Below are 18,752 nucleotides of genomic sequence, written 5' to 3'. Positions count from 1 at the left end.
CTAAGCAGTTCAGGGATTTCAACACCCAGAAGCAATACTTTTCTACTTATTAAACCTCAGTGGGTTTTTCTACCAGGAAGCAGTGTAATTTTAAGTTCAAATTAACCTTTTCAAGTAATGTGATCACTCTCTGGTCCACAACAACCTGCAGGAATCCCTGTCTATATTTGTGAAAGCATTTTTACCTCTAACTGGTTTTGAACCTGCCACTGACTGTATGATCTGGTGTCCCCAGTCCTTGTACTGTCTTCTGCCAGTCTTGTCTTTACAAGTGTTTATATACCCTCTCTCTTCTCCATGTTCCTAAAAAGGACAGTTATCGCATTAGTCATTACTCACATTGAATCTATAACATACTCTGATTATTCTTATTGCTTTTCTTTGCAACCTTTTCTAACTCTTCAGTGTCCGTTTTGGAGGATAGGGAGCATGTGGATGAGGTGCAGGGGTTTTTATAGCAGCAAAATGTTCAGGTTTTTTCTATCTCGTTCCTCTTAAGCGCTAACACTCAAAGTGCTTTTTTGGAATGCTGGCTAACAGGATTGCATCCTTAGGCCTACAGCTGTCTATTATCACTTTCCCCGTGTCTTATCACTTTTCACGTAAAGACATTGACATTTATTTTATTGCACAAAAAGTCCTTTTGCCTTTTTTTCTTATTAGTTTTTATTTCGTATGCTCTCTGAAGGAGATGATATCCTCTCGAACTATTGCCTTACTATTCACCCCTTTTCCTAGACCATCTCTGAATGTCTTGGTTGGCATAAATCGTGGCACAGATATCTGTATGACCCTGCTGGTGATCTCTCTCCATTAAGAACACCACATTTTTAGTTCTGCTGTTGGTTTTGTGTTATCTAACTGGTTACTCTTCTGTGTAAGGACCTTTCCCACTTATCCTGTGGTACCTTATTTTCTGAAGCTTTGATAAAAGGCTTGATCAAGCTAGACCAAGCAGAATTTGAAAATCTGAACAGAGGTTTTCTGGTGAGGAAGTCTGGCTCAGGCAAAGTGAGTGTTTGTGCAGCCCACTATGCTGTGCCCAGAGTTTTTGTTCTCCTCTGATGCAGGCACAGCAACAGGGCCATGGGTGCCCCTTTCCAGCTACTCTGTGTTCCCAAGAAACTCACTGGTGGAGCTGGCTTCACCTGCCCATCACCCAAAACTGCTGTCCTGGTGTAGGGAAAGCTGCCTTAATTGCTATGGGTGTTGGTTTTCTATATCTACAGTATCAGAAATACAGTCTCCTACCTCACAGGCATGGTGTCATGCACAAATTAGTAAGCAGCATAGTTCTTGCTGGAGAGCCCTGAATAGAAAGAAACTGGGAAATGCAAATTATTGTAAATATTTGATCTAGTTCTGCTTGAACATCAGTGTGACCCATGCTCCGAAGTTGCTTAAGTCGTCTTGAAAAATACCACAATCATTAGTAAGTGGCCTGCAGTGTGATCGCTGGTCAGATGTGCAAACGGGGAGCGGGGAGAGGTCCCTGCCGTGGGCCGAGGTAAACCTCCAGAGTCCTGAAAGGGGGAGAACAATGGTTTACTTGAAAAGGTTGCTGGTAAGCTTTTTAAAATCGCCAGTTGTCTCCGATACTCCAAGACTTGAAAGTCATTGGGGTTTGCTTCTGATTCCACTGATACAGCTTTGGAAAATGTCAATACTTTTACTATTTTAACATTAATTCTAAAATTACTGGTTTTCCTTTACTGTGCCTTGCAGGCTTTAAGCAGAATATCACCATCCACCTTTTTCAATAGCCAGGCTGAAACTATTTTAAAACTGTGTAGGATGATGTGCTGCTGACATGATTTTAAAGAGTATCTGCATGGGGATTTCTTTTAAAACTACACACAATGTGGCATTGTAGGATTTTTGCACACAGAAGAAAATAAACTGGGTCAATATAGGTCAAACTTGAGCCTTCCAGTGTGAAGAGCATGTATTTTAAGTGGAAGATGAGAAATGAAATAGTAACTGCTACCCTGAAATGAAAAATGGTGCTGCTTATGTATTTAATTGGTCGGGGTTTGTAATGGAGTTTTGCATTCTGCTGCTGTTGGATCTTGTGCTGCTGCTGTCAATCACGGTTTTTCTCTTTCTTAAAAGACTCCTGGTAAATTTATTTTGGGTAGTTTCTTAACAGGTGTTTCCTTGACGTTACGAATGCTTTAAATGAGAACCGTGCTCCACGTCCGGAGCTCTCAGCTGCAGTCACAGGGCGGGCGCTGGTGTGTTTACCCATCTGCGGCCAGGCTGGGAGCGGGTGCTGTGTCCCACCGCCCGGCCAGAATGCGGAACAGATGTCGGGGTGAGGGGGAAGGGTCCGGAGGGGTTTTTGGCCTGTGCCTTCGAGGAAGTCATTCATTGTGGAGATGCAGACGGGGCCTGCTGGACCCGCACTGAGGAATCAGCTGAAGTGGGTCTCGGTGGATTTGAGTGTCTAAATCAAAAACAAATGTTTTCCTGGTAACTTTTAATTAAAGGGAAACTATAAATCAATATAATAAAGTTAGTGCACCAAATGGTGTTGTATTTGTACAGTGTTCTTCCCAACCAGGAAGCTGGCAATATGGGTCTCTTAAAAACGGTGCTGGCGTTCCCTGCCGGGAAGGGTGAGGGGCTGGGTTTCCAGGAGAGCCTCTGAAATGGTGCATGTGGTCATCCTGTCATTTTGACAATGTTTTGTGATGAAGAGAATGTTTCCTGTGCGACTGTCTGCCTTCAGCTGTTGGGTTTGTCTCTGGCTCTTGAGTTTTGAATGTTGAATGCTCAGAAATCAACCGTTTAGGGGAGAACAGAGGTGGCACTAGGTGAACAAGACTGATATCTGCCATGGCATGAGGTGTCCCCTTCAGACATCAAATACTGCACCACATACCCATGAGGCTTGTCAGGCATCTCTGTGGCCTGGGAAGCTAAATTTTGGCTGCAATTCAGTTATTTATAGATTCAGAGCAGGCATCTGTAGCTGTGATTTGTGATATGGAAAAGAGAATTAATGTAAATCATTACTATGACTTTTTTGTGCTATTGTTATGAAGATATTGGTAAAGGGTGGAAGGAAGAAGGGAGAGATAGGATGCATCTCTAGGTTTTGGCAAGAGAGCATGGTGGGAATGATTGCACATGTACTTTGTACATGATAACACAATGCACAAAGATGAAGAGGTCATATGGGCTCAAGCAATGAAATAAACTGCCCTGGGACTTAAAAGGAAGGAAAGAATCAAGGTTTTATGGGAAAAAGTGCCCATTTGCAGTAAGACTTCATTGATCTGAGTTGAACTGCAGTTGTGCCGAAATAACCTGAAGTCTTTATGACCTTCAGGAGGGGACAGTATGATGGTGGCGAAAACTCTGAGCTAACTACATTCAGAATATGCTTTAAGAACATCACTCAGCTACTATACCCAATGGTTAAGATAAAATCTCAAGTGGATATGTAGTGACTGAGCTAGTAAGCTTCTCATTGTGGAGAAATATAACATGGGTAAGTAATGCCTGTTATCTGATTCAAGGGAACTGTTGCTATAACAGATTGAAAACAGATGAAGATCTATAAAATTGAGTTTACAGGATGCAGTTTTGCAGAATGCAGAGTCCTCTGTATGAAAGTGATGTACTTTCAGCTGTTATTGAATTCAACTTGCTCATTGATTTATAAGCCTAGACCCCAGGCTGAAAAACTGGAGAATATCTCCTTCTCTGAGCCTTGCAGTTTTGAGATCTAATTCATGCTATGTGGCTATCGGCCATTTTCTGGAATTCTTGGACTATTAAGGAATCTCCAAGATGTAAGACATGGGGAATAGTGTTATCCATATGAGGAAATAAGTTTATAAGCAAACCATCAAAAACCACAGTGTTTTCCATTTGCGTGTCCCAGTGCTGTAGCTCGCTGCAAGCAGCAAACCGTGTGCAGAGTTCCAGAACTTTCCAACAAGCTGCCTGCGTGTACAGGTGCCTACGTGTCCCATCTCTGGAGAGCAGCAGTCTTGCTAAAGTCAACTTATTGCCAAATGTGGGGACAAGGTGCAGAAGCTATTTCTGAACTGTTATGGGTGAAAGTTCTGCCACTGGTCTTTCCAGATCTTTGTATGTGCTGTAGAATGAGAGTTTTGGTCAGCAGCCTCACTCCAGGCAAGATTGTTTAGATGGTCTGGGTGAGTGGAGAGACACCTAATTATACTTACCTGAAATATTTAGTAGTGTAGCTTAATGTGGTTTATGTTTTATTTTTTAATCCCTCTTCTGGAGGTGGTCTAAAAAAGCACAAAATGTTTGGCAGAATGGCACACTCAGTGACAAACAAGTAGAAAAGGAATAAATGCAAACTTCAAAGATGATTTATTTTTTTTTTTTAAAGTGAGTAAAAGAATTGAGATGGAGAAATATTATTTGATACAGATATTTCAAAAAGGCTGTTTTTCAATATACAACTAAAAGAGTTGTTTAAAAATTATTTTCAAAACACTTCCCTGAGGTTTCTGTGTTTTCTCTCAGGTTAGGACATGAGCCCGTGGAGCTGTGATAGAGGTGGAATAAGACCAGGGTTCCTCAAAGTGATTTTTCTGCTCTTGGTAGAACACCTTTTAGCTCAGGAATGCTACTTCGCTAGTAGTGGGCAGGAGGAAGGGGCTGGAAACGTGTGGGCTTTGTGCTGAAGCCAGTGCTGTTGCAGTAGCACAGTTAGAAAATTTCAATACACAAAGTCAGGAAATTTGAAGGTCCTGACTCTTTTTGTAAGTGTAACTCGGCTAAACATAATTATTCCCTTGGAGTTTAAATTCAAAGGTGGGTTCTGTAAAATTTAATTTTTTTTTCCCCTGCAGCTTTCATGATAAAGGCACAGTTATTAAATAAGGGCAGCTACTATACAAGAGTGGTTACTATTAAAACCTGAACAGCAAAAGTTATAGGCACTAAACCCAGAGTGGTTACATGCTGAACAGGACTTCAAAAGGAGAAATGTAACGTAAAGGATAAATTTATTTTTATATGCACAGTAGAAGTTTATACTAAAGCGCGTGAAACGGTGAACAAGACAAACTGTTCCATTGTCAGGTTTATCAAAGTTACTGTTTCAAATTTACTTTGTTCTTTCTATTCATGCCTGTGTTGGTTTCATTTGTGGAGGAAGGAAAGAAGAACTGCACAGATTCTTAATAAATGTCTGCAGGAGTGGCGTTGCTTTCGTGCTGGGTGGGAAGCAGTTTCACACAGGTTTTACCGGGGTTCAGTGAAGAACCAGCACCATGGCAGGTCACCCCCAGCCACCCATGGGCCTGGTCTCCCGCATCCTCAGCGTCAGTTCATCTTCACCTACAATAAAAGGATGTTATATTGTGTTGCATAACCGCCTAATAGTAGACTCAGCAAACTCAAACTATCTTATTATTCAGAGTGGTGTCAAGCCTGACTCAGGTAAGGAAAAAATAAATCTGGGATGCCATCAACACTGTCCTCTGCATCAGTTTTTTTCAAGGTGTTTATGGTCCCCAAGAATGTGTTTAAAGGGAGGAATGAGTTTTTTTCAGTAATTTTAATTTGTCCTGGGAAAGCTCAGGCTAGTACAGAATGATATTTTTAGTGTTTTTTAACCAGGAAGAATAATTAGCGCCTGGTGCTGTCTGCTGAGATATTTCATCCACATCAAGGAGAAGATTCTTTGGTTAATGAGATCTGTGCTCTGTAATAAAATTTCAAGAAACCACTCATATCCTTTTACATCAAACATGATTTTACTACCAATTTTTAACCAACAGTCTTCTCCAAATGACTTTGAAGAAACATTCATTTACGTTTTTTGTTGAGCTTAATGTAACCAAGAATGAAAAATAAATGATAGGCTACATGAAACTGCATCACAGTTTATATTATCAGTGAACCATAAAATCAAATTAAACCACTATCTGATTTATTTTCTTAATTCTCTGCTATCAGAGGATAATGGAGAGTAGCACAGGCAGGCTCCTTGTTTAATTGGTGATGTTGTGTACTAATTATGTAATGAGATGCAGCAGTCTTTATTCAGGCGAGGCTGCATATATAGACTATGTTTTTAGTTAACACAGAACAGAGCTTATTAACACCCTTTGGGGCGCATTTGGTCAATCATATATTTGTTTATGTTTTAAATATTAATTGTGTAAGTTATATTAAGAAAATAATAACAATAGGTTGCTACCTTGCTAGTTTTCTCCATTATGGAAAAGTAGTTCCTAACAAGAAAATAAAAGGGGGTAGATCTGAGGACTTCACTGTGCTTCTATGGTGCTACAGCTCTAAGTAGTTTCTCTAAAATCATGGCAGTGTATGTGAAGTTGTTTGGCTTCTTTTCCCCTTGAAGATACTAATTTTTGGTTTTGTAGGTTTATGTTGCTGATTCCTGGAATATTCTGATCATGAAAGAACTTCAAGCAAGTGATTGGTCTTTTTTGAGTTGCGAGTCTATTTTTCTGGATTTTCTGTACTTCGGTTTGTATTTTCATGCTTTCTTTTAACCATTGTGACTAGCATCTTCTTTGACAAAAAGCTTCTTGCCTGAGACCTATATCTCAAAATTATTTGGGCTTTACTAGGAGTGCCGAATATATGCCTCTGTGATACTGTGGTGGAATTTTTCATTTTTGCTCAAAGTACCTCTCCTGTTGTCTCTCCCTACACTTAAATCCAAGTATTACATTAAAATTACCTGTAAGCTTGATAAACTATGTCATGGAAGCTAGACAGTGGACGGATTTCTGACTCTAGACTTCCATATGGTTTTAAGTATGACTGGCAAAATTGAGGAAAAGGGGTAAAATATCTGAGTGAGGTATCTGATTTTTTTCCTCTCCTCCTTTTGCAGCTCTCAGGGGGATACGGCTGTACGAGAGGAGACTGAGAGAGGGAGGAAATAGGGTTGAGACTGGACCAATGTGTCATTGTGTTAAATCCAGCCAGCCAGTGAGGTCATTGTTTTCATCTGAGTCATTTTAGAGTGAAAACTCTTACATTATGGAAAACATTGCACATCTTTGTTGCAGACATGGAAATATCCAGCCAGCCTTTCAGTGGTGGAGCTCCGCTCATTTCGTTTGAGGTACTCCTGACTCCCAGTGGTGTAAGCAGGAGGGGAAATCAAATTCTACTGCCTCGTTTTTTAACACTTTGCCTCTAATCCAAAAGGGTTATTCTTCAGGCACGTTTCCAGCCAAGATGCTTGTTGAAGAGGGAGCTGGTAAATCTGTTGATCACACCTGTCAGCCCTGAATCTAGTAAATCTGGCCAGCCTGGGCTGGCTACGATTGCGTTGAGGGGAAAAGTTCTTAAGTGCCGGCTCGTGTTGAGGCTAGATTATGTTCCAACGTGCACAGGGAAAATCCTTGAGACCGCATTCTTGGATATTGATTGTACTTCATAGTTGGGCTCCAGTAGGCTCAGTCTCTGTATAGTATGATTTAATTGAGGGACTTGGGCAATCCGCCCAGCTCTGCAATTGATTTGTGTGACCATGAGCAAGCCCTGTGTCATCTCTCTGCACTTGGATTTTAAAGTATGTGATCTTTAAGGTTGGTATAGTATTTGTAGCACTTCAAGGATCTTGCATAATACAGTAAGTATAACAAAATCTGTGTATTTTGTACAGTGTAACTGCAAGGGGTGGAGATACTGGTCATTCCACATAAGCTAATAGAAACAGTAGGAGGCTTTGACTGAATCTGACAAATGCCATTTTATCATTTAAAGTGGGAGAAAGCCATTGTTAATGGATGCTTTCAGAATAATTTATGATAAATTGATTGTTTTATGACACCATATCTTCCAGTTGTTGCATGGCATGTCTTTGTCTCCTTAAGATCTATTCAGCCACTTCATTGATAAGGATTTAATATTTTTACCCTTTCAAGATTAAGCTTCTAGGTCTTTTGGAAGAAGAAAACTGCCCAGTGCTGCCTTTAAAACACTCAGTCTCAAGAAGACTCAGAATACACAGAAGGTGCACGGTGCAGTTCTCTAAAGGAAAACAGGGCTGGGTAATGGTCTTCAAACTGTATAAATGCATCAGATATTTGCAGAGGAGTTTGCACAGTGATATTTTTCGTAATTTGTGATAGTTTTTTCATTTGTGGAATCTATTCCTCTTCCTACTGGTTAGGCTTCAAATTTACTCATGAAAAGCATTAAAAAAAAAAAAGCCCAACCAAACAATTAAAAATCCACAGCAAAGTTGTCTAAGGTGCAACATCACTAAGAGCACAACAATTTCAAGATTGGGGTAGAGTGTGTTTTGCTTTCCAATATTTCCTAGACCTTTAAAGCAGTTTCTGAATCATCTCTATTGAATCTACCGAGCAATTGAAAGTCAATCTTTCCTGGAATCTGGGAGTTTCCAGAGTAAAGTAGGAGCATTGATGTGATGTGTCCCAGTGTTAATGACTGAGCTTCTCATTGAGGAAAATGTATTTGTCTATACAGTGTGCTGGCTTTGGAGAAAACTGTCCTCATCGAATGAATAACAAACATGCTTGCAAGGCACTTGCCTGACATGAGACAGGAGCAGAGTGACTACCTGGGATTCCTCTGCCCCAGCTTTAGCCCTTCTCAAGTGCTGCGCTCAGACCAAACTGCTGGTCTAGAACGGAGGGAGGAGAGGTGCTGGCAGAGATGCCTACCTGGTGCATCTCAGTTGGTTTCCTTAAGGTGGGGTTAACTGCCTGCGGGTGATGCTCTGCTTTCTGCTTTGGTTATGGACGCAATGCCGATGAAGCAGGAGAGCAGAGGCTTCTGGAATTGCACTTGCAGCTCCAGCTACATGTCTCTTGCAAGCTGGATCCTTCATAGATATCTTGATCAATAGTATCTCGGTGGCGGTGAACACTTCTTGTGCTGTTGTCATATGTAATCCTTCACGATAATCATGTGTCCATGTTCTAGCTGTCTCCTCCTTTCCCAAGGCCTGCCAATGCTGTGCTATCATCCACATTTAACTAGTGGGGACCAAAGTGATCTGACTGTCATCACCTGACTGAAGGCTGGACTTGGATCCCTACTGTATAAAGCTGGAACTCAATGAATATGAAACCATAATAGAGCAGCTTATTGGGTCTTTATCCGTGCCTTGTGGAGACAGCTATGAGCAGGATCCAGGCACACTTACAGTAACTTTTGTCACACTGTAAATATAAAGCCAGCTGTTTCTATCCTGATCTTATGCTTTTGCTATCTATTTTTTATCAGAGTTAGGTTGCAGGGATATATGAGGAAAGGAAGTATAAAGCCTTTATTATTCAAAATATGAATTCAAATTTTGTCTCACCTTTCTTGAATGATATGATTGAGACCCTTGTGTGGTTTGTCTGAATCGTTTAGTGGTCTCTAGTTGTTGTCTAACTCTGCTGTGATGAGAATACCAAAACAGTCTGGATATCTGACTTCCCACCCCTGGGCACTTTTGCCCTTGTTCTCCTTGGAAGTTGTTGTTGAAGATAGTGGCATCACTACAGTAAAACTAACTGATGCTTACTTGGGTACCAAAAAAGAATAGTAAAATGAAGAAAAGAGTTTGACATGTTTTCCATATTGGTATTTAAGATTTTTTTAAACAATCTATTCCCTAACTGATATGCCTGTGTAGAGTGTGTCCTTGATTTAAAACAAACAAACAACAGCAACAAAGCCCTTAACCTGGGCTTTCTAAAATAAAGGTACAGAGCAGATCTTCTAGTCATTTTGACTGGCCGGTACTATTGCTTTTGTACAGTGTTTAAAAGAAAAAAAGCAAGTAACCAACCTTATAAAACCAGTTTGGAAGGTTAAGGGTGTCTGGATCTAAATTGTTTGGTCCTCAGTTGTGACATAACTGGAGTTAAGTTTTTCTTTCTTGTTTCTATTCTTTCATTTTAACAAATGTTATCACTCCTCTAAAATGAGCGATTTTCCTGTGACAGTCTCGTCCGTTCTTGGAAGGCAGCCTGCTGATGGCAGCAGTTTAAGCTGCAATGTCTTCAGCTGGAGGACTTGCATTAGTCTCAAGTGGGTTTGGGGTGCCAGGTGATTAATGGTTTCTGGTAGTTGGCTTTGGATGTGCTAGTCACTAATGTTTACATCAGTAGACAGAATAAAAATGACTCGGTTTTGTTTCGTGGGGCCTGTGTGATGACAGAGCTGGTCAAATTTTGAATTTGTTTAAAAAACAATTTCTATTCTTCCTCCTGTGACCTTCTTAAAAAAAGAAAAATAAATGGTGGTGATTCCTCTTTAGCTCCGCTTTTCTTATCTGGGGGAGATAACCGATAGCTGAAAGGTATTATTCGTTGGGACTGGGTGTGGAAATGCCTTATTTCACCGAGGATGGATTGCAGAGCTGTGTTCACTGCTCCCATGAAGAGCCGAACAACTGGCATGGAGCACTGCAACAGCTGGGAAGCCTGAGGAAGGCTTTGCTGTGATAGATAGGTGTTCTTACTATAGCTTCTGTTCATAAGCCAGCCCCCTATCCCACAAGCTGGAGAATAGCCTAAAAATGCTGTCTGTGGATGTCCCCAGAACATGTTGGGTGGTTTCTGTGAATCCTCTGCTGAGGAGCTCCTGTTCTGTGGGCGGAGAGGAGGCAGAGTTCAGAGGCAGACCTCTGCGTGCAAGACAAACCAGTTTGCTGTCAGGCAGCACAGAAGTCATGTAACTCTATGAGGAAACCAGAGATAAGCAAGGAAGAAGCCTTCCAGATTCCTGACATAGGGAAAGGAGTAAAATCCTTTTAGAGGCTTGTGTGGAAAAAGGTTTGCCAGTAGTAAAGTGAGTGTCTGACAGGATTCAGAGGAGATGAATGGTTTTACTGTTATGGTGCAGGTTTTGGACTTAATGTTTGAGTAAAATGCATAATTGGAGTCAAAAAGTATTTGCCTTGAATTTTTTTTTTGGGTGTCGCGCTGAGCATATGAGATGTTCAAATTCATAACCATTGACTGAGATGCCAACATTATAACAACAAAAATTACATGTAAACTTCTATTGTATACATACATGGATTGTTCTGCACTTTGAAAATGTCAAGTTGCTTTCAGCTAGAAAAGAAAAAAAAAGTGGAACATAAAATATTTGAGCAAAAATAGCAGAAGATGCATATAGAATGCTACGGCCCTTTATTAGCACAGGCAACGGAGGGATGGTCAGTGGAAATGCTGATGTGATTAGACTGCTGGCACTTGCAGGGTCACAGACAAACAAAAAAGCACCACAAGGATAAACCTCATTATGTTTTGCCACTGTGTTATTACAGTTCACCTCTTTGGCTAACAATAAAGTTATGGTATTCCTCTTATTCCTGCACATCATTTTCCCTAAATAAGCATAGATCAAAACTGCCCATATGCTTCTGACATTCTCACACAAAAGGCGACATGAAGGCTCACAAATAACTGAGAGCTGATTCTGGGACTGGAATGTGTTTGCTTACTGTCTGTGTGGGTGGCAAAGTGTCCGTAAATGTTTTAGCACAGTCTAGCTCGCTCTTGGTTTCAGTACAAGATTTACCACTGATCTGTCAGTCCAGCAATGGCATGCGGGATTTAACATTTAAAAGTGAAAAACGCTTTTGAAAGTACTCACTACTTGGCAATCCAAGGGCAAGCTGCTGTTTAAATATGACTTGAGTTGACAAGTTTAAACGGAGATCAACACCAGAAAAAGATGCTGGATGGGCATCCTGGTAATGCAATGTGGCTTTTCTCTTTTTGGAAGCTTTGCTGTAGCAAGTGGTGCAAGTTCCTGCTGTTGGGATCAACCGCGTTTGTCTTACAAAGAGTACCATTACAAATTTTGGCTTCCCATGGCGTATTTCAAAGGCTAATAGACATTTTGTTTGCTTCCATGTTCTGTAGCTGTGTTTGTCTGTAAAAACACCCTGACACTTGGGCACTGCTACCTGCTGTTCCTTGTGTACCTGCCTGACAGGGGGATGCAACTGTTTCAGCCTGCTGTCTGGGGCTATTGGCATCCCTGCATGCGGTTACAGTCACACGTGTGAACATCAGTAGATACTGTGTGTGTTGTATGTGGCATGTAAAACAGTGAGAAGTAAAGGTTTTGGGGAAGGGATGTGGCTGTGTGCATAACTGGCAGGAGAGCAAAACGTGGGTAGCCACTGGAAAGGCTATTGACACCTTTCGGCCCCTGTTTATCTTGTGTGCTTCACATGAGTTATTACAGAAAAAAACCCACCACCTTTCTGTTTCTAATGTATTAGAGAGCTTGAATGATTCTTATGTGAAGTGTGTGTGTGCATGCAAGAGGTGGTGAGGTCAACACCTCTTCAGGTCTTCTGTGCAGCAAACCCAGGCCTTACTATTAATTAATCTGTAAAAGATTCTGATGACCTACAAAAGCTTTTCTGCAAATAATGCTATATTTCAACTTTATTCCATAACTCTCTGTGTCTGCTGGGACTTGCAGAGTTTCCAGATATCTTCCTTCTCAAACCCTAGCGAACTTTTTCTTCAAGCATTACAACAATGAGAAAAACGCAAATATAAACTTTGAGCTCTTTGTTTGTAAAAAAGGCCATTTGCAGGACAGGAGCAAATCTTTCCCACCCTGGGTTTCAGGCAGCAGTAGTTTGAACAGGAAGAGCTGTATTTAAGTGAAACATCTTAGTGATGAATGCATTTTTTTTAAATGTCAATTTGATGCTGATCAGAGATCTAGAACAGGGGGTAGGAAGAGCAAAAAGCAAAGGGCACAAAAGCTAATCAAAAGTTTAAGCTAAATATAATAATATTGCTCTTCATTAGTGAAGATGGGTCTGCCTGGATCCACAAATTCATGTCAGTGGAGGATTTGGTCAAAACGCTCGTTTTTTCTGAAATTTCTAAGGCATTTGAGATCATAAAGAAAGGTTACAATGAGAAATGCTGTTTCTGTTTGTTAATCATAGGCCTAACTTGTGTTAAGAGTTGATGAGACTTCCCCACGACTGCCAAGTTTCAACATCACCCAGATCATGGATGCCATTGCTCTACCTTTTCCTTGTAAACAACCACTTCACATGTAATGGCTTGCACATACTCATGATTTATTTGTTTGTTTTCTTCACAGGCTGGAATGGTGTTAAGATGTGGATACTTCTGGTTCGGCTTGTTTCTTGTGCCCACTGCATGCCTCGTTAAAGATGTGGCATGGACAGCGTAAGTCCCGAACTGGTCCTCTTGGGGTTATAGGAATTATTCTGTGTGCACAGGTTGTCCAGTCCAGTGTTATTCTGTAAAGAATTATGAAGCCCTTCAGTGAATGCAAAATGGTGATACCTCTTTGAAAAACCTCTGAGCAAAGTGAAGCAAGAGTCATTTCTCACTTGCCAGTGCAACCAGCAATGTGAGGGAATGAATAGTCCTGAATTTGCAAGAGGCAGCCTTGTCTGAGTAATGAAGGTGTGTCATCTTTTGTCTAACCTTTTGTTAAAGGTAAATTGAAATTGGACATCAGAGATTTCCTATTCCTAAAAAGGAGGAAATAATTTGCTTGATTTGGCTAAGGTTACGTAGAAAGTAAAAATGTGGCACTCTAATCCATACCCAGAGAGCTCCCCGTTCTTTATCAACTGCTCTCTAGGTTCTCCTTCAGCAGTGGGTTTTCCAAGGCTTAACTGAGAGAAGAGCAATACTCTGCACTCTGTGGCTGCAGTGAAGTCTTAACGATTCCTTCACTGCCCGGAGAGGAACAACCCTTGGGAAATACAAGCCTGTGTAATCTCCTTCTCTCAAAAATCCATGGTTTTAATGCATTGCAGAAAGCAAGCAATTTCAAGAACTTGGATTTAAGGAGACGCAACTTACCTTCTCTACCATTGCAATTTGGAGTGCAGAAGTAGAGTTTTCATTTAGAATTTCTGGTGTTTTTTTCAGTTTGGCTTTAAGTGTCTCAAGCACCGAAGGTTTGATCCTTTTGGGCATTCCAACGTGGGGCAAAAAGGCAGATCTAGCTGGAGTGGAGAGGAAATATAGGTTAGCTTGTCACATGTCACAAAGGCTCAAAGTGGAAACCTTGTAATGTGTAGCACTTTGCTCCAGCAATGAGCAGCTGGTCAGTCAAGGAAGATTCTTAGAATCATGGAATCGTTTAGTTTGGAAAAGACCTTTAAGATCATAAACTGACCAAAAACCTAACACTGCCAAATCCACCAACCTTCTTTACCATGAAATGCAAAAAATATTCAAAAAAGCAGAAAGTTTCCCAAACGTAGGCACGTTTCAAAAACTGGCATAAAAGGATACATCAGGTCACATACGTATTTTTTAAAATCATTTTTCTTCCTATGGAGTTGATAGCACAGCTGAATTAAAATAGTACTATGCAAATCTACCAGTCAGTAGTACTACTTAAATGTTTTCCTGTTTTCTTCCTCAGTTTAACTTTCATGAGCTACACTGCTAAAATTAAAACTAGGTGTCATAATGTAAAATTTCTGTTCAGGCCAAACTGTGATTTAATAGTCTAGCACACTAGAGGGTTTTTTGGTATGCTAATTTAACTCTCCAATTGAAAATTATTTTAAAATTCTAAAGCTGAGACCAAAATGTTTAAATTTAGATATTTAGCCGTCTCTTTGACTTGCTTTTTAAAGCTCTGAAAAAAATCTTAGAATTCTTTTATCATAACAGGCCCTGCTACTGTGTCAGGCATTATTTAAAATTAGCTGCTTAGAAGTCAGTGGGACTACTTTTCTGGTTAAAGCTGAATAGGAGCCGAACGGTTTGCAGCATTGGGGATCAAATATATATCTAGGTGTTCAAGATTACGCTTTAGTTTTTGAAATGTTTTCATGATAGTTGGATGTCCTGAAGTTGTCCTCTGTTCTTGTCAGTTCTTGGCAAAAATGACTCAAGAATTCTAAAATAGGCCAGACCAAGGCAGGCCCATCCTCAGCTATTAATCATTTCAAACTCTGTTACTGACTCAGCTGGTTCTTTAATATTTCTTAGAGAAATCTCAGCAACATAATCCTTTCAGTGCTTCAGACCAAGAATGTACAGAGATTGTGAAGCTCTCAAGACAAACGTTTATGATTGATAGAGTAAATATTTTGCCAGCAGATTTTAAACAGGAGGCTCCTATCAACATTAAGCAAAAAATCTGTTCTCTAAGCAGGACGTTTTTTGTTTTAGCCCATCACTGAAAAATTAACACCATTAACATTTTAACTAGGATAAATGAAATGACACAGCTATCAGCACTGCCATATGGAAGGAGTAAAGGTCTGTTTCCTTTCCAAGAGGCTTGCCATTCAGAACTTGAGCCCAAGGCCTCTGGAAATCAGCCGGCACGTTTCCACAGCAGTGGTTACACCACGTTGCTGTCTGTAATTCAGCAGAATCTGGTTTTGGCCATAAAATTCCAGCAGCTCTGACTTCTCTTGGTCATGGAATTTATCCCTTTCAGTTTCTTTTGGACATGAAGCATACGTCTGCAGAAAGAGCATCCATGTGACCCAGAAGGTTCATGCCTAATTTCAGTACAAAATACTGCTAGAAAACCATAAATGCAGTACAGAGTTTTTGTCTGGAAGAAGGTTAAAATGGATAGGAAAGTGTGTTTCGAACCAATACATATCTTTGTTTCTAAATTGCTGTGCTGCATCCACTATGAAAACTTGTAATGCCAGAAACAAGAGCTAGTTTTACATATTCCCTTTGTTACACAGGCTGCAGTTGTCAACATACCTCTTATCTCCCATGTTCTCTGCTGCTCTTGGCTTTAATATTTACTTTTTTTTTTAAGTGAATCAAGGAAAGGTGGAAAATTCTCTTTAAAAAAGAAGGAAGCTTATTATTAATGCTTGGCTGCAATTCCACATTGTTAGCTTTGGTCCACTACCCTGAATTCAGTGGCTTGGTTTGGATTTGGTTTTTGCCTTATAAAAGTCCCAGTTGTGCTACTGTTTAAATGAACAGAGCTTTATAAGGTGAGTGCTTCCTGGCAGTTGGCACATGTCACTTGAATACATGTCGCTGGTGCTAGGAAGTCTCAGAATAGCTGAGCCACAAAGCTATGTGGGAGTCATAAAAATACAGAGTGTATTCCAGCAAAGTTAGGCAAGAAGGCAAGAATTTATTAATAATTGGTGTCTCAATACTTAGTGTTACAGTGAAAAATTTCCTGATGCTTCCAATCATTACCAAAATCTTCATGTAGCTTTTTTACCGTGGGGGAAGAGGCATGTTGCACTTGGCAGCTCTGCAGTGCAAATAAGAGAGAAGGTATGAGGAGCTTTTCCCATTCTTGTACATGTTTGCAGTCTCTGGAGCACAAGACTCCTAAAATGGTATTGAGGATAATGAGCCAGAGTAGGTGTGTCATCGGGTTTGGGAGAAGTTTATGAATGTAACCACACTTCTCCCTGGCGGATTCTGGCTTCCTGAACCCCCTAAATATCCTCCTAGGGCAGCCAAGTGAAGCTATGCACTTCCCTGCCTTGGAAGGGGAAGTGCTACCCAAAAATAGAAAGATAACCCTTTGCCTGTTCTTATGGTCCATGGTGGGAGTGAAAGGTGAGTTTGCCTTTATGTAACGCATCAAATATTAGCTGAACAGTAACATCGAACACAAGATTTCATAATTTATTGAGGACTGATCATGCATCTAGGGTCACTTGTAAAGTACAAGATAAAAGTTAAGACTTCTACCTGTATTTTCATGTATCAAAATTTAATAATGTGCTATTGTGAAAAAGTCATGATGTATCCAGTTCCGTTGCCAGTGGTCCATGGAATGTTTGCACTTGACTTTGATGGGAGCAAGCCCAGACTCTGAGGCAATTGTAATACCATATCTTAGTATTTGTTTTTGGAGAAGCATGTGAATAGGTTAGCTCAGGCCCTTTTTATAAATAGTTAATTACGAACTCTTCCATGGCTGCTCTTTCTTCCAAGTGAAGGAGTGACTCAATGCATAACAATTACCTGTGGGTTTATTGTTGCTTTATAGGTACTCAGCCACAGCAGAGCCCATATATTTCATCATTTCACAATACTTACAAAATACTTCAGTACCCCCAAATTCAAGACAACAGTATTTTTTCCATATAGTGAAATATCACTGCAATGCCTCTTTATACTGTGCTGCGCTAACTGGACTTTGTTGCTCAGGCTCTGTTCTGTTAAATTTTGAATTCAGTATTCACTTTAAGGGGAAGAATAAAAAACCTCTCTCATCTCTTATGGTGTATGGCAAGATAAGTATGGAACCTTGGGAGAGATTGAATAACTTGTAGATTTCTGTGCTCTTGTCTGTGGGAAAACTGGTTATAAAGGACATGAAAAGTTCCAAACATATTCAGTCTTCAAGTTTGCAATAGTGTGTATAGCTTCTTTAAAAGGTAAGAGAAAATGTCAGTGTATTTACTCAAATAGTGTGATAGTGAAGTCAGCTGTAAAGGTTCTAAGAATTAATAGCTCAAAGCTTTCTCACTTTACTCGCTGTAGTTTCCCTTCCTCAAAGAGGAAACCTGTCTTAATCATTAGCCTAACTAGTTATAAGACCTTGGATATAATTAATTTCTGTGCAGGCTTAGGTCATCTCACATTCTCAAGATATTATATGTCTTAAAAATATCCTTGCCATTGACTTCTTCTGTCACAGTCTGTTGGTGTTCCCTTGCAAATAATACATCTTTGCTGGTTTAATAGGGTGCTCTTCTAAGTGCATCATGGTATCCTTTACCTCCAGATTTTGCTGTATTTCATCTTTTGTTGTTCTCCTTTATTATCTCTTAAATGCAGATGTGTTTTGAAAAGTTGTTTTCATTCTAGCTTCTCATTTTGAGACATTTGGGGCCTAATTCAGCAACACAAAGACCAGAGGACTTGGGTAACTTAGCATTAATATGAAGGCACTGTCATCTAATAGAGAAACAGATGAGATTTTGTGGTCTTTTGTTTTTATTCCTCATGGAAGGACTAGTAAGAATTATGCTTTTTAAAAACAAAGGCATCTTCGTTATACTCTTTGTTACATATACACTGTTGTTATTATTATTCTGCTAGAGGGAGTTTGACATTGTTTGACATCATTGGTCAAAGATTATCATGTATGCACTAAAGATTTTTGTAAAACTTAAATTTTTGCCGTCTCTACAGTTGAAGAATATTATTTTAATACTCTGAACCAATGGTGCCTCAGCTGACTTGGCTCCACCTTGTTTTTAGGCTTATTGTGCAGTCACATGCAAGTCGGTATTATCTCACGGGACACTTGTCCTTCTTTAAATGACACAAAAGAGGAAGCTGATCAAAACCTGCCCATTGGAGAAAGATCCCTGCATTTTGTATTATTGCTTTGTACATATCAAGACAGAGGGGGACTAGATTCTCTCCTTTTGTCAGTGTAATTTAGGTATAATAGCACTGGAGCAGTAGGTGAAACTGGACGAGGGGGGAAGTCTCTTCATGGGGGACATTGCTTTCCAAATTTTGCTTGCACGCGTGGTACATGGATTGCTCTTGGAAAAGAAAATAGGACAGAGCCAATCTTGTTACTGTCACTTTGAAAGCTCAGTGGGGAGAGAAGTGCCTTTCCAAGTCATGTGAGCTGATAAATGAAAATAAAAGGACTTGAATGGCAATTATTATCTGAGACTCTTCTCAGGTTTTCAGAGGAGTGCCACACATAACTCCAAAGACAGAGTAGAATCATGTTTTACTGCCATGAATATTCAATGAATCCCAGCTCTTTTGTCTGAATGCCCGGGTCCTGAGCAGTCCCACAGCAGC

At 40.2% G+C, this 18,752-nt stretch overlaps 1 protein-coding gene across 8 annotated transcripts in view; it reads left to right on the top strand.

The window, feature by feature from the left end:
• The window catches only part of ATP8A2 (ATPase phospholipid transporting 8A2), a 340,707-nt gene that overhangs the window by 290,458 nt on the left and 31,497 nt on the right, over positions 1-18,752 (top strand). For all 8 annotated transcript variants that reach the window (XM_065050318.1, XM_065050316.1, XM_065050290.1 and 5 more), the window contains one exon: positions 13,084-13,172. In XM_065050318.1, the coding sequence (XP_064906390.1) occupies positions 13,084-13,172 (89 nt within the window). The remainder of the gene's footprint in view (positions 1-13,083; positions 13,173-18,752) is intronic.

This window comes from Columba livia, chromosome 1 (assembly GCF_036013475.1).
Source record: "Columba livia isolate bColLiv1 breed racing homer chromosome 1, bColLiv1.pat.W.v2, whole genome shotgun sequence".
In the NCBI taxonomy this organism is placed as follows: Eukaryota; Metazoa; Chordata; class Aves; order Columbiformes; family Columbidae; genus Columba; species Columba livia.
This window is presented reverse-complemented; position numbering and strand designations above follow the sequence as displayed.